A 13,787-nucleotide genomic window follows, 5' to 3' on the forward strand; every position below is an offset into this window, starting at 1 on the left:
CTCAATATATTCAGTACCTCCTATTTCCTACTAATTTCAAGTTGACACAGGTTATTTCTAAACTTTTAAGATCATTGTTTGGCCCCAAAGCTGCCAAATTTTTCATGTAGTATATACACCCATTGACTCCATTTAGTCAATACTCCTCTGAAACTACACCCTCAAAGGTGAATAAAACCTGTGGCTTTTTCTGTCTTTTATTCTCCTTGCTCTATCTGCAGGAATTTTTACTATTGACCAGTGCTTTACTCTAGAAATTATCTCCTTCCTAGGACTGTTTTACAATATATCCTCTTGGTTCTCAAGGCTTTTTCTTTAACCCTCAAATGCCCATTACTCACCAATTTCTCTTGATTCTTCCTTTGTAAGGTCTCTTAAATTAGTTCTTTCTTTTCCATCCATACTGTCCACTTCCTAATCCGGTTCCTCTTACTGCTATGCTTCCTTTAGGTAGTTTTAAAATTTTTGTCATAAATACAAGGTCATTATAGTTCTTTATGGTTTTCCAGTGACTTTCAAAAATTTTGGATTGTTTGCAGATTTTCCAGACATCAAAGAGATTAAACAAGACAGTGGAAGCCATAATCAATAAAGGTATTAAGGAAGAATTATATTTTGGTCTACAGTAAGGATAGATTCAACTTTAAAAGTCACTCTTTAAACTTTTTTTACTTTAAAAGGCCTTGTGAAAACAATTTATGATCAAATACTTGTTAAATAATGCATATACATATTCAACCACTTGTTTGTTTTTATTTGACAGGCATGGAATAATTCAATTCAAATTTATAAACATTAATTAAGGTTCATAGGTTGATAACACTATGATAAATATTGAAGATACAAAAAAAAATCTCTGTTCTCAAGAAACCTACCTGATATAAGAACTCCATATTTTCTTACTAGCTTCATCTTATCTGTAGCTAGAGTTTTCTGTCCCAAGGGGGCTGCTAGCTAATTTTTTGGCAAACTTTCTTAAGAAAGTAAACTAATACTGTTAAGAATGCCAATTCTATAAGGTCTAATGACTTTTATCATTTACTACAATATCTAACAAATGAATTACAATTCCCATAAATACTGGATTTCTTGATATTATCAGTATTTATTATGGCAAAAGGATTATGTGGTTGTGCATCATTTCTGGAGTAGGCAAAGGTCCATCAAAGTATCACTAATGCCTCTAAATAATTATGGAAACTATAAGGCAAGTGACTGTTTAAAAGTTGACATTTGACAGCTGGCATTTAAGAGCATGAAAGTCTCTCTAGAATAAAATGTAACTAGCACCTGTCTCTACAACTGTTCCTCTGCAGGAAGCAGGAAGTTTGTTTTATTGCAATTTGGTGATATTTTTCTAATTCCTTCAATATCATTGTGCAATCACTGTAATTTCTCTTAATAGCCAACTGAAGTCTGCTTTTTATTCTGCTGATATTTTTCAGAATGTATATATTTCTATTTCTTTTGTTTTGCAAAATAAACCTATCAGAAATAGCATGGGATATACTCATGGCTTGTAGTATAGAGCAAAGGTATAAAAATACGAGATTGTAAGAAGACTACATATGCTTAGATTTTTCAAAAAGAAGAATTTTGTTTTTTATTTCTATAATATGAGCAACAGCTGCCAATATTAAGATTATAATCAAACAGTACTAAAAAATGACCAATGTTTATTCCTGAGCTTGTACTACAAAGATGAAAGAAATCTGCTGGTAAATCTAATTTTGGTTCATCAAGTACACTGCTTCCATATTTCTTATTATGTTAAATGTGCTTTGTCTAGTAAAAATCATTTCTTAACATAAACTGAAAACCTGACCAATTCTTTATCTAAATAATATTAGATGAGGTCAACAAAAGTTTGAAATGCTATATGACTACCTAAAATATGACAAGCCATTTAGATCTTTATCTTTTTCATATATATAATATCTATATATGTACACACAGATATAGTATTTATATTTCTAACAAATATAATTATTTGCTACATATCCAGAGATTACATAATTTTTGCTAAAGTAATTACAAAAACATTTTCTGATGGAATAATTACTAATAAAAAAGAAAACGGGCACAATATTGAGAACTAGTTTAACTAACTATAAACTACCTTGCTGAAATATACATAGATCTTCCTCTACAAAGTATGCCTTCTTCTAAAGTTTTGTTGTGGCTAAAGGGTAACCTACCTAAGCCAGATGACACTGAAGACAGATAAGGGTTAAAATGCAAGTAGGACAGTGACATGACAATGGAAAAAAACTCTAATGATTTCAGTAACAAACTCTTCTCCCTCATAGACAATGGAGCCATCTCATGTGTATTATAATGCCATGGTTTCTGACACAAGGTAGTAAAAACAAAGAAAAAAGCAGTGGGATTAGCCCAAGTTCACACTTAGGAAATTCATGTTGGAGATGCCAAGATTTTGACAAAAGAGAAGAACTGATCCTCAAGATACATGAAAAAGAGCTGGACACTTGAAAAAAATCTGTGACCTTATTACTCCTCACAAAGACAATGACAATATCAGAACTATGGTTCCTTATACCTATTTTCCACGTTGACAAAATCTTTGTAAGAATGTATATTCATGCATCAAGGTATGATACAATCTGAGTAGGTAATAGTCAGCTTTGCAAGCAACATTCTGGAAAACAATTTGGAATTGTGTGAGAAAAGTGAATAAAAAAACTTTCATAGACTGCTACCCAGCAACCCTGCTCCTGGACATGGATCCCAAAGAAGTGAAAGAGAAAGAGTCTATATATACCAAAATATTCATAAAGTCATTTTTGTTATAGGAAAGAAAACAAAAGAAATACAGTATTTATTGACTAGGGAATGATTGGGCAAACTGTAACATAGGAACATAGTGAAACATATTGCAACGTAAGAAGCTACAAAAATGAAAAAATGAGTAAGTTAGAGAAACATAGGAAGATATATATATATATATATATATATATATATATATATAAACTGATGCAGACTGAAGTGAGTAGTATCAGAAAAACAATATGTACAATGATAACAATAAAGCAAATGAATTCAAGGAAAAAATGCAAGGACCAAAACTGAATTCACATGTTAGAAGACAACAGATCCATATATGGCAGATGAAGGCATAAGTCAGGTATATTTAACAGTTTTGCTTGCCTATTTAATTTGTTAAAAGAAGGGTTGCAGGTTAGGTGGGGACAGGAAAAAGTTTATATAATAAAGTGATTTTGATTTGAAAAACATAAAGATATTGATAAGAATTTAAAACCCTCCATCTTTGGCGCACATATGTTTTGCAATTCAGTCTAAAAGACTACTGTTTTTCCCATTTTCCTAATTCACAGGATTAGGCAAAAGGGTTGGGAATATTCATCAAATCCATTGCCACTTGCAAACATTTCTACATCATCTGGACTAAGAAAAATTTCCTTCTCAAGGTCCATGTAATCTGCTTATACTTTTCTTTCTTTCTCCTACCTTGTTTCAATGAACTACTGATTTCTAGGCCAGTCACCTTACTTTGTCCATGCACGACTTTTGTGCCTTGCTCTCAGTATTGTTTTTCTACACAAACTTCTGGGATACAAAAGTCATGACGACAGTCCCTCTAACAGCCTGACCATTTAATACCTCAAATCCAAAGAATTTTTTTCCTCTATCTCACTTCAAGGACACAGCAGAATGATCTTATTTTAGACTGTCTCATCTCTCAGCATTGTGTAACTTCTAATATCAATTACTCTGAAATTTTATTTTCCAACTACAATTTCCTATCCTTTCAATTCTTTGACTCAACACACACTAACCTTACTTTTTGTCTTATCAGGAATTTTGGTTCTTTGAGTGATCCCTATACTCCAAGTCAATTGCTTCATTTGCCTTGATAGCCAACCCTAACACATTAATGTGGCATGCCATGTTATTGCATCATGACCTAATGTATTCAAATCTCTAAAAAATCTATAACCTTCTTTTATTCTAATGAGTTTTCAACATGGGAAGGATCTAATTTTTCTTTTGTTTTTGTACCAAATGCTTCATTAGAAAACCACAAAACTGAACTGATTCCATTTTCTACAATTTCATGTTACCTAAACTCATTTGAGTAATACCTACTCTTTTTAGCAATCCCTTTATCCCTAATGACTCTTTCTTAATCCAAACAGCTACTGTTTCAACCTTTTTTTTTTTTTTTTTTTTTTTTTTTTTTTTTTTTAAAGAAAGTCTCTAAGAGGGCAGCTGGGTGGCTCAATGAATTGAGAGCCAGGCCTAGAGACAGAGGTCCTAGGTTCAAATCTGGCCTCTGACACTTCCTAGCTGTGTGACCCTGGGTAAGTTGCTTAATCCCCAATGCCTAGTCCTTATCATTCTTCTGTTTTAGAACCAATACACAGTAACAATTCTAAGATGGAAGATAAGGGTTAAAAATAAAAAAGTAATCTCTAGTTGTTCTTCCACTTCTCTATAGATGACCTAGTCTCCTACCCCTCTTACTTTAGTGAGATGATTGAGGCTATTTTAACTTGACTCAAGTTAGCTCCTTAATTATATTCTCAAATCACAATATCATTGCTCTCCACCCTCCTCCTAGACATTCACTGGTGACAGAAGTAATATCTTATTAAGGCTAATCATTCTACTTGAATGCTTGATCCCATTCTATTTCCTCTTATTTCCTTCAAGACCTTGAGGTCAGTAGGTCCTTATATAAACTCTCATCAAGGTTTAGAAAGCATTTCCCTCAAAACTTCTTTAGAGGAGTAAGCATTATTATCCTTATTGGAAAGATAGCTTAGAGAGGTGAAATGGCTTATCCAATGGTCATACAGGTAGTAAAAGGGAGAGCTATGACTGGAACTCAGGACTAAGACTATTGTACTCACTGAGCCTTCCCTTACTTGGTATTGTATTTTTAATCTTTCCTTCCTATCTTGTCTCCAAAAACGATCAAATATAACATCTCAAAGTCCCTTCTTGACCTTTCTAGCCTATTCAAAAAATAACTATTATGCACTTCTCATGTGTAAAGTACTATGTAAAGAAGCAACATTCTTCCCATCTTTCTAATTCCCTTTTACTACTAAACTTTTAAAAAAACTTTACGTTTATGCTGTTTGAAACAATAAATATGATGAACTCAGAAAGGCATAGAAAAGAAATGATGCAAACTGGAACAAAGTACAATTGCCACAACAAATCACAATAATACAAAGAATAAATGTGGTCTCAAAGAAAAGATATGAAAACACATCTTTATCTACTCCTTTGCTATGGTGGGTGAGCCACAAGTGTGGAAGATACCATATTTTGCCATATTTTTGATGTATTAATCCATTTTGCTGATTTTTTTCTTTTCTCTCATATCTTGATTATATGAGATGGCACTCTGGAGGTAGGAGGAAAGACATCAGAGTAAATTTAGGAAATGTAGAAACAGGATCTTCATAAAAATTTATTTTTTTAAGTTATCTATATGCCACATAATACCATTTCCTCACTACTCTAATTTGTTGCCAAATCTACCTTAATGCCATTTATTGAGTGTAGATAGGTATATGTGTATATGTAAATATGTATGTGTGTGATATATGAATTTATATGTACATGTAAACATATACACAACCATCACTTTATTTCAGGTCCTGATTACCTCTGGCCAGGACTTTTGCAATAGCTTTCTAATAAATACTCTTTCTTTGTATCTCTCTCCACTGGAATTCCCCTCTACTCAGCTGTCAATGTGATTTCCCTCAAGTGCAAGTCTGAACATATCAACTCCCCTACTAAATAAACTCTAGTGGCTACCGATTACTTCCCGGATCAAATATAAAGTCCTCTGTTTGGCATTTAAAGTCCTTCAAAATCTGTAACCTTCCTACTTTTCCAATACCCTTATACTTTATTTCCCTCCATTCACTTTATGATCTAACAACATTGGCCTACTTACAGGTTTCTTGAATGTGACAATCTTTGTGCCTGTGCAATGGTTGTTCCCCATCCTGACATCCCTCCTCACCCCTAGCTTTTAAGCTTCCTGGGATTCCTTCAAGACTCAGTTCAAATTCCAACTTCTGTAGAAGGCCTTTTCCAGTTCTCTCAGCTGCTAATACTTTTCACTTTCAGATTAACTTCACTGATTCCATGTTTACTTTGTATGCTTGTAGTCATTTATATATTGTCTCCCCTATTTAAATACTTTTCTTGAGGGTAAGGACTTTTTGTGTGTGTTTCTTTGTATCTCTAACTATACACATTTTCTTTTCTTGGCTTCAGAAATATCACACTCTCATGATTGTTCTATCTCTAATGGATCCTTCTGGGTCTCCTTTGCTATCTCCTCTTTTTCAGACTAACCCCAAATAGTGAATATTCCCCAAGTGTCTAGCCTTGGTCTTTTCTCCCTAATCACTTTCTGTTAGCATTCTCATTTATCCTCATAGCTTCAACAACTGCCTTTATTCAGATTTTCGAATCTGTACCCTTAAGGAGGACCATTCTTCTAAGCTCCAGATATTCAGCACCCCATCCATTTCTATTTGGCTTCTGGCCACTAGCTCCTGAAAGTCATCATCTTCATACCAAACCAAGTTTCATTCCCACTAACCTGCCCTTCCAACTTCATTACTTCTATCTAAGGTAGCTCCTTGTTCATTGTCTAAAGATTTTCTTTGATTTTTTTCCCTCTCCCCAAAATCTTAGTCAGTGACCAATTATTTTTTTTAAATTGCATTTGGGAATTTCATCTCCATGATGTTTCTCAGGTCTAAGGTCTATTCCCAAAGCCACTGCCTTAGCAAAGGCCCTTATTACTACCAAAAGTCTAGACAACTTTAATGGTCTTCAAACAGGCTTCCTCAAATCCACCTTACATACTTAAAGAATAATCTTTCTTCAACATTAGACCAGTGGTTCCCAAACTTTTTTGGCCCACCACTCCCTTTCCAGGAAAAATACCACACAGTCCCCTGGAAATTAATTTTTTTTAAATTTTAATAGCAATTAATAAGAAAGATAAATGCACCTGTGGCCATCACTCCTTCCCTGGATCACTGCAGCACCCACCAGGGGGCGGTAGCACCCACTTTAATAATCACTAATTTAGATGGTCCATATATTTCTAGGTTCAAAATTCATCAATGGCTCCATATTGCCTACTAAGTAAAGTTTAAAATCACTTATTTAATATTCAAAGGCCTACCACACTCTGATGTAAACAGACTTTTCAGTCTTAGCTCAAACTACAGTCTTCATGTACTCGATAATATAGCCAAAATGCACTGCTCTGTTCTAACAAATATGAACTGTGCTTTCATATCTCCTTGTTTTTCCTCACACTGTTTCTAAAGCCTAGAATGAATACACTACCTTCGCCTACTGAATTTCTACTAATATTTTAAAATACTAACTCAAAGAATCCTTAAAAAATTCCCTCTCCCACTTCCCTCTCCCCTTCTCAGAGTTGGCAAGAGTCTTATCCCTCATTAAATATTTCAAATTTTTATATTTATATTTTAAATTTATCTTTATAAGGCACTTTATTTTGCAACACTATATTTTTCATGTAATATTTTATACTATAACTATAATTTGTTGATGTAATTCTTTTACAGTATAAGGCTCCTTGAGGACAGAGACTGTTATACCTAAACTGTGTATGTACTCCAGTGCCTAACACTGTTCTGCATACATTATACTTATTATTGTGGATGAATTGTAATTAACTGTCATTCCCCCTGGACAAGAAATTTTTTCATACATTCACATACCTATATGTTGAGCATCTACTACTCTAGTCATGTGCTAATGATATGCTGAGGAGTATGAAGGTAATGTCATTACAGAGCCTCTGGCCCTCAAGGAGCATATAGTTTAATTATGATGGATTATACTAGAATCATTTATTGATGGAACAGCATATGATAGTATATAAGGAAGTGCTAGATCACAAAATGTAGAAGCTTTGAGAAGAGAAAGATGATTGAGAATTAGAACAATCAAAATCAAAGTATAGAGATGAAGTGGAGTTTTTCCTCGGTCTTAAATCACAGAGGGAATTTGAATATATAGAGAAGAGGGTGGAGAGCATGATTAGCGAAGATGACAACAGGAGCCTTGAGTAGGGCATGGCATGCATTTAAAAGAGAGAATATTAACATAGAAGCTACCTGTAGGGGGACTAGTAGAGGAACCCTAATTCTTTATCGGGCATTTTTATTTGTATACTTGGTAATGAATAATAGTCCTGTTTTTAAAACTGAAAAAAGGGACTAGATAGTTGATTGAATCAGTTAGTGGATTATGAATTCTTTTTTTTTCCCTTTAAAGTTGTACAATTTGCTTTTGGTGGCATTTCTCTAGTTTTTAATTAATCTATTTAAAATACATTTATTGAGCACACACTATGCACCGTATAGGTATAGAAGGCATTATAAACTATTCGAAGATCCAATCCCATTTGGAAGTGCCTTAAAATTAGGATTATCACCAGAGAATAGAACTAGAGAAAATAAAATTTCTGTTACTTGTAAACAGTATTGTTTGCGAATAGTCTGACTGGCAAACATATGAACTGTAAGATAAAATGAGGTTTCTGGCTTATGTGAGGATTTAATTTATTTATACTACCATTTGTATTCTTTATCAGAAAATGAAGAGTTGATTGTACTTTTTACCCACACATTTTTAGTCTCCAGTTTTTCATAAGTTTATTATGTTAAAGTCATTACTATGTAGCCTAAGGAAAAAGAAGACTGAAATGTTATACTTGACATTCAAATGCATTTTTACAAATTCTTCAATAATGAAGGATTAATGCTACATTCTACTTCCAACTACCTAAGAGTACAGCAATACCTTCTAGAAGGAAATGGGGAATAATGGTAAAGTATAGATCCTTGTAACATTTTTTGTACATAAAAAAGAGCAAACCACATTTTGAAGCAAAAAAAAAAACAACAAAAAAAAACCAACATTAAAGACATTCACACTGCACATTTAACAGCAGCTGATTTTTAAAAGCAAATAAAATACCTTAGAAATGAGATTATATTTGCCACAGCAAGTAAAGCTAAACACTACATACAATGTAAGGATTAGAATACTAATCGGTCATTAAAGATTATGTAAAACATATTTTTGTCAGGATAATATTACCTAATAGTTATTCCATAACAACTAGCCAGTAATTTTTTAAAATGACTAGAGAAACAAAAAAAGACACTTAATTTGCTCCAAAAAGATGTCAATTTTTAAGTTTAATCAGTAATAAAAATGGACAAATAGGGGAAATAAAGAGAGAGATGTTCAGGAGGTAGTAGAGGGAAAACCCAGGATACACAAATTTAGGTCCTTCACACCCAGCCAATATACAAACCTTTTTAGCAATATAACAATAATAAAAATTGAATAGCAACCATAGAGCAATCAAGGTTCAATATAAATGCTTTCATCAGTGTTAAGAGGTCAACAGTGTTCTGCTTAGGTATCAAAGAGATTAAATTTCCTAAAGAGAATCTGAATTTCACTTGAGGATGATTTTCTATTTTTATTTAATGCCCAGATAAGTACAACTGAACTAGAAGCTTGTTCTGATCTGATCTCAGTCCCTTTATGATTTGCTTGCTAATCCCACAGATCCTCACTTGGCTCTGTATTATTAAATTCTAATGAATATAACTCTATACCCTGTGGCTGTAGACTGAAATGAGAGCAAAGGTAGGGGGAAGAAAACACAATTTTAAAAAAAGCAAATAAGTCTGCATTCAATTTTTACTAGTGTATATATAGTCCCCATCCAAAAAGGCTTTCACTAAACCATCATAGCTCTATCTTCATGATAGGAAGGCAAAATTTCCTCATACTTTTCATGCTTTTTTCCCCTAAAGGAGTGCTTGTGGATTTGAACCTTGGGCCCAGTCCCACCACCTGGAATGCCTCCAAGGGAAGCATAATACTAAGAATTAAAAATATAGCTACAGAAAGGTACAGTTATAAAAAAAAATAAGGAAAATAGGAAGGATTTCATTTTATACTCTTCCCTCAAAAGAAACGTTTGAAGTTGAAAAGGATCTTAGATCATCTAGTACATGTTCATTTTATAAATGAGGAAACTGAGGTCCAAGATATTTAAAAACACAAACATACAAGTGTTAAGTACATGATACCACTTCAATTGTAGTGTTCTTTACTGATATTATATATCTCAAGTCAAGTATAGTTATTTATTTAAATATTATATATACACATATACATATGTATTTTTCCCTTTATGGAGGCACCTGCTAACTGAATTCTTGTCTAAATATGACCTTTAAATTTAGGTAAAATATCTAACCTCCAGGGGGTTCAATTTCTACACGTATAAAGTGAAGGAATAGGATTAGATGAATTTTATGGCTCCATCTAATTCTAAAATTATATGATTCCAAGACTGTGCTGCTGTGTTGTGATAATGCTGGATTATCATCTGCCTCCTGACTCCTAACTTTGATTATTCCCCCAAGGTTCTATCTTGGAGTCCACCTCTCTTCTTTCTTTATACACTTTCTTTTGCTGATCTCATTATCTTCCCCTAGGTTTAGTTATCTCTAATGAGGTGGTTCCCAAATCTAAATAATCAGCTCTAACCAGTCTTTTAAATTTTAGTCTTACATTATGAACTGTTTGATGGGCATCACTCATATATCTACAAGCATCTCAAATTCAACATATCTTAGACGGAATTCATTACTTCCCTCCATAAATCCATTTCTTATCCAAAGTTCCACTGTTTTATCAGGAGTACCACTATCTAACCAGGCACCAAAGTTCATAATCTTTAAAATTATCCTTTACCATTCTCTCTCATCAACCACCTTCCTCATATGAAATTAATTATTAAATCTTATCAATTCTCCCTCTAGAATATCTATCACATCTCGTGATTCTACCAGTTGGGTTCTAGAATATCTTCCTTAAGTAAAGATCTTATTATATCACTCCTAATTTTGCTTCTAGGTATCAGTTCCAGAACCCTTGTGGCCTTCTTTCCTCTAGAACTGTAATTTTGTTTGTGGATACTTTCTCTTAAACATAGTCAATTGGTAATTGACTAAAATTATAATTTAGAATTAGCAACAGCATGGTATAGTAGGGTAAAGGGCTGGTCTTGTCATTGCCTTGTAAGCAGGAAGACACAAGTTCAAGTGTGTCAAAACCTGTGTGACCTTAAATATTAAAAATGTCATAGATTTCAGTCTTCCAGGCAATTCTCACATTAATTTGAAGACAAACCTCTCTGTATTGGTGAAGGAAGTGTAATAGGTATAGGCTGTAAACATTTAAAAGAAGATTTGTGTAAGCATGTTAGGGAAAGCCTTTGCTGGAAGTCATGGACATTCTCAATAGAATGCAGAGGTATAGAGAGGAGAGTGCTGAGCAACAGACAGATGGCTGTGCTGTGAGGTGTTCAGAGCAGAAGTGCAATCAGCAGTCCTTTTTGATCTGGGATCTTGGAGATTGGTCAAGGTTGAAAAGGCAAAAGACATCAATCCTGCAAGTCAACTCTGAGTAAGGAAGTGGCCTGTGATCTGGTGGACGTCCAGTCTGCAGACATCTCTCCCTACCTGGTTACTTTGAATCAGCGGCTGTGGAGGAGTTGGTTCCTGGTATCCTGAAAACATCTCTGGAACAGTTGTGAGACCCCAAATTCAAGCCCTTTTCCTCAGGTCCTTATCCAAGCTGTCAAAACCTGGCAGAAGCTAGGTTGGCTAAGGATCTTACCCTTTTTGACTCCAGCCCTGGGCAGTTAGATATAGTTTCACCTAACCCCCTCTCTTATCCCCTCATATTACAATTAAACTGCTTCCCTGTGTGTTTTCTAATACTTTAAAGTCCTCATTGAATGTATTTAACACTTTGAGGTTATTCCAGGCTGGGTGGGGCAGAGTGACAGTTAGTCAGGCTTAACTGCCATTTCTGTCAAAGGTCATTCCTCTTATAGCTAAACCTGGTTCCCTGCTTGTAAAGTCTTACCCATTGTCCCTTCCTGTCTCCTATCCACCCCACTGAACCCACAAATAATAGTTAACTCCCCTGGTTTTCCCCATAATAGAAGTTTCCACAAGAAGATTACTACACAGATGCTATAACAATACCAATTTTCCCCTAAATCAATAAACAAATGAATAAAAATAAAATTGAGCACATACTTAGCAAGTTGCTTCTCAGCATCAGCACAAAGCTCAAGAAGCCCCATTAGGACAGCAGACACATCCATATAAGGCTCCCATACTGTAAAACCTCTTCCAATTAGATCAATAGCAGTTCTTCGGATTGTGCTGTGTGGAGGGAGTTTAGGACTAGGTGGTTGTAGGAGAAGGAATGTCAATGCCTTGCCTAAGGTACAAAACAAAATGAAAAGGAATAAGTTAATCTTCCTTCTTGGATTTTTTTTCAAATTGTAGCTCTTATATCAGATTGAACTAGATATCAATTCAGACTATAAAGAAGTAATACACCAAGACAACAAGAAATGCTTCTAATTCAGATAGTAGTAAATCACAAACCTTAAAAATTTAACAAAATGACCAGAGTAGAAATTAGTTCTATCTATATGGAGTATAGAAAAGTCATTGTTAACTTATATTTAATATTCTAACAAGAGTTTTAAATTTGACAACAAAGTATTTATACCAACAGCACAGGAGCTCTCTTTAACAAGACGTGACATGGTAGAGTTAAATAGGCACTGGATTTGAAAGCAGATCTGAGTTCAAATCCCAGCTCTGTTAACTATGACTTCCTTGTGAACTTGAAGAGAAAACAAGACATAGTGGACTAGAAGGGGAGTCAGGAAGACCTAGGTTCAAATTCTTAAATTCTTACTATGTGAGCCTTGGCAAGTTACTTCACCTCTCCGTCCTTAATTTCCTCATCTGTAAAATAATAGGTTTAGGCTTAATGACCTATTAGGTCCTTTCTAGCTTCTAAAACCATGATGCTATGAACTTTCTAAAAGATGATCTTCCTAGATAGAATCTGCAAAATGTAGTGATTTTCCCCTTTTGCGAAGTTGAGTTAAAACCAGATCTGTACTCTGTTCTGTGATCTCTGGTAAGGCATTTTACCTTGTTCAGTCTTAACTTCCTCATCTAGAAAATGAGAGGGTTGGACTAATGACATCTAAGGTGTTTTCCAACTCTAAATGTATGATCTTATAATTCTATAAAGGCTTTTAATCCTTTGAGAGCAATTAAGTTAAACTTTTAAGGTCATTCAAAAGACAAAAATCACTTTAAAAAACAAATGCTCATCTTCCTGACTAGATATTAAAATTTTCAATTTTATAATTGAATTAAGTATATACGAAATTTTTGAATCCATTCATTCATTGATCAATAAATTTATTGTTGATATTCTAAGACAGTCGTGCATTTAAATAAAAAGCTACCAAAGGTGAACAATAATGCACATTGCAACACCACAATGGTGCTTGGCACACAGTAGGTACTTAAAATAAATTTTGTATTGTACACAGAATTGAAATGTAGCATTATTACTGGAAACTGATAGAAGTAAAAGTAAAAACCTAAACTAACATTTTATAACTTTCTAAGTAGTTTTTAAAAATTATAGGGGAATCAATGGAGAGTCCTAACATCATTATCATAGTTATCATCTTTGTGAGTAACTATGCCATTATTCAGATACTTTGTGTGTCAAAATGGAAATGCAAAGGTTTATTTTAAAACAACACGTGTACAATAAGAATGCCACATTAACTTGTTAAAGCTAAA

The 13,787-nt window shown here is 33.9% G+C and overlaps 1 protein-coding gene across 2 annotated transcripts in view; it reads right to left on the minus strand.

Annotated features, from left to right (window-relative positions):
* The window catches only part of WDR7 (WD repeat domain 7), a 486,248-nt gene that overhangs the window by 136,316 nt on the left and 336,145 nt on the right, over window positions 1-13,787 (minus strand). For both annotated transcript variants that reach the window (XM_044664595.1, XM_044664587.1), the window contains one exon: window positions 12,201-12,387. In XM_044664595.1, the coding sequence (XP_044520530.1) occupies window positions 12,201-12,387 (187 nt within the window). The remainder of the gene's footprint in view (window positions 1-12,200; window positions 12,388-13,787) is intronic.

This window comes from Gracilinanus agilis, chromosome 1 (assembly GCF_016433145.1).
Source record: "Gracilinanus agilis isolate LMUSP501 chromosome 1, AgileGrace, whole genome shotgun sequence".
Classification (NCBI taxonomy): domain Eukaryota; kingdom Metazoa; phylum Chordata; class Mammalia; order Didelphimorphia; family Didelphidae; genus Gracilinanus; species Gracilinanus agilis.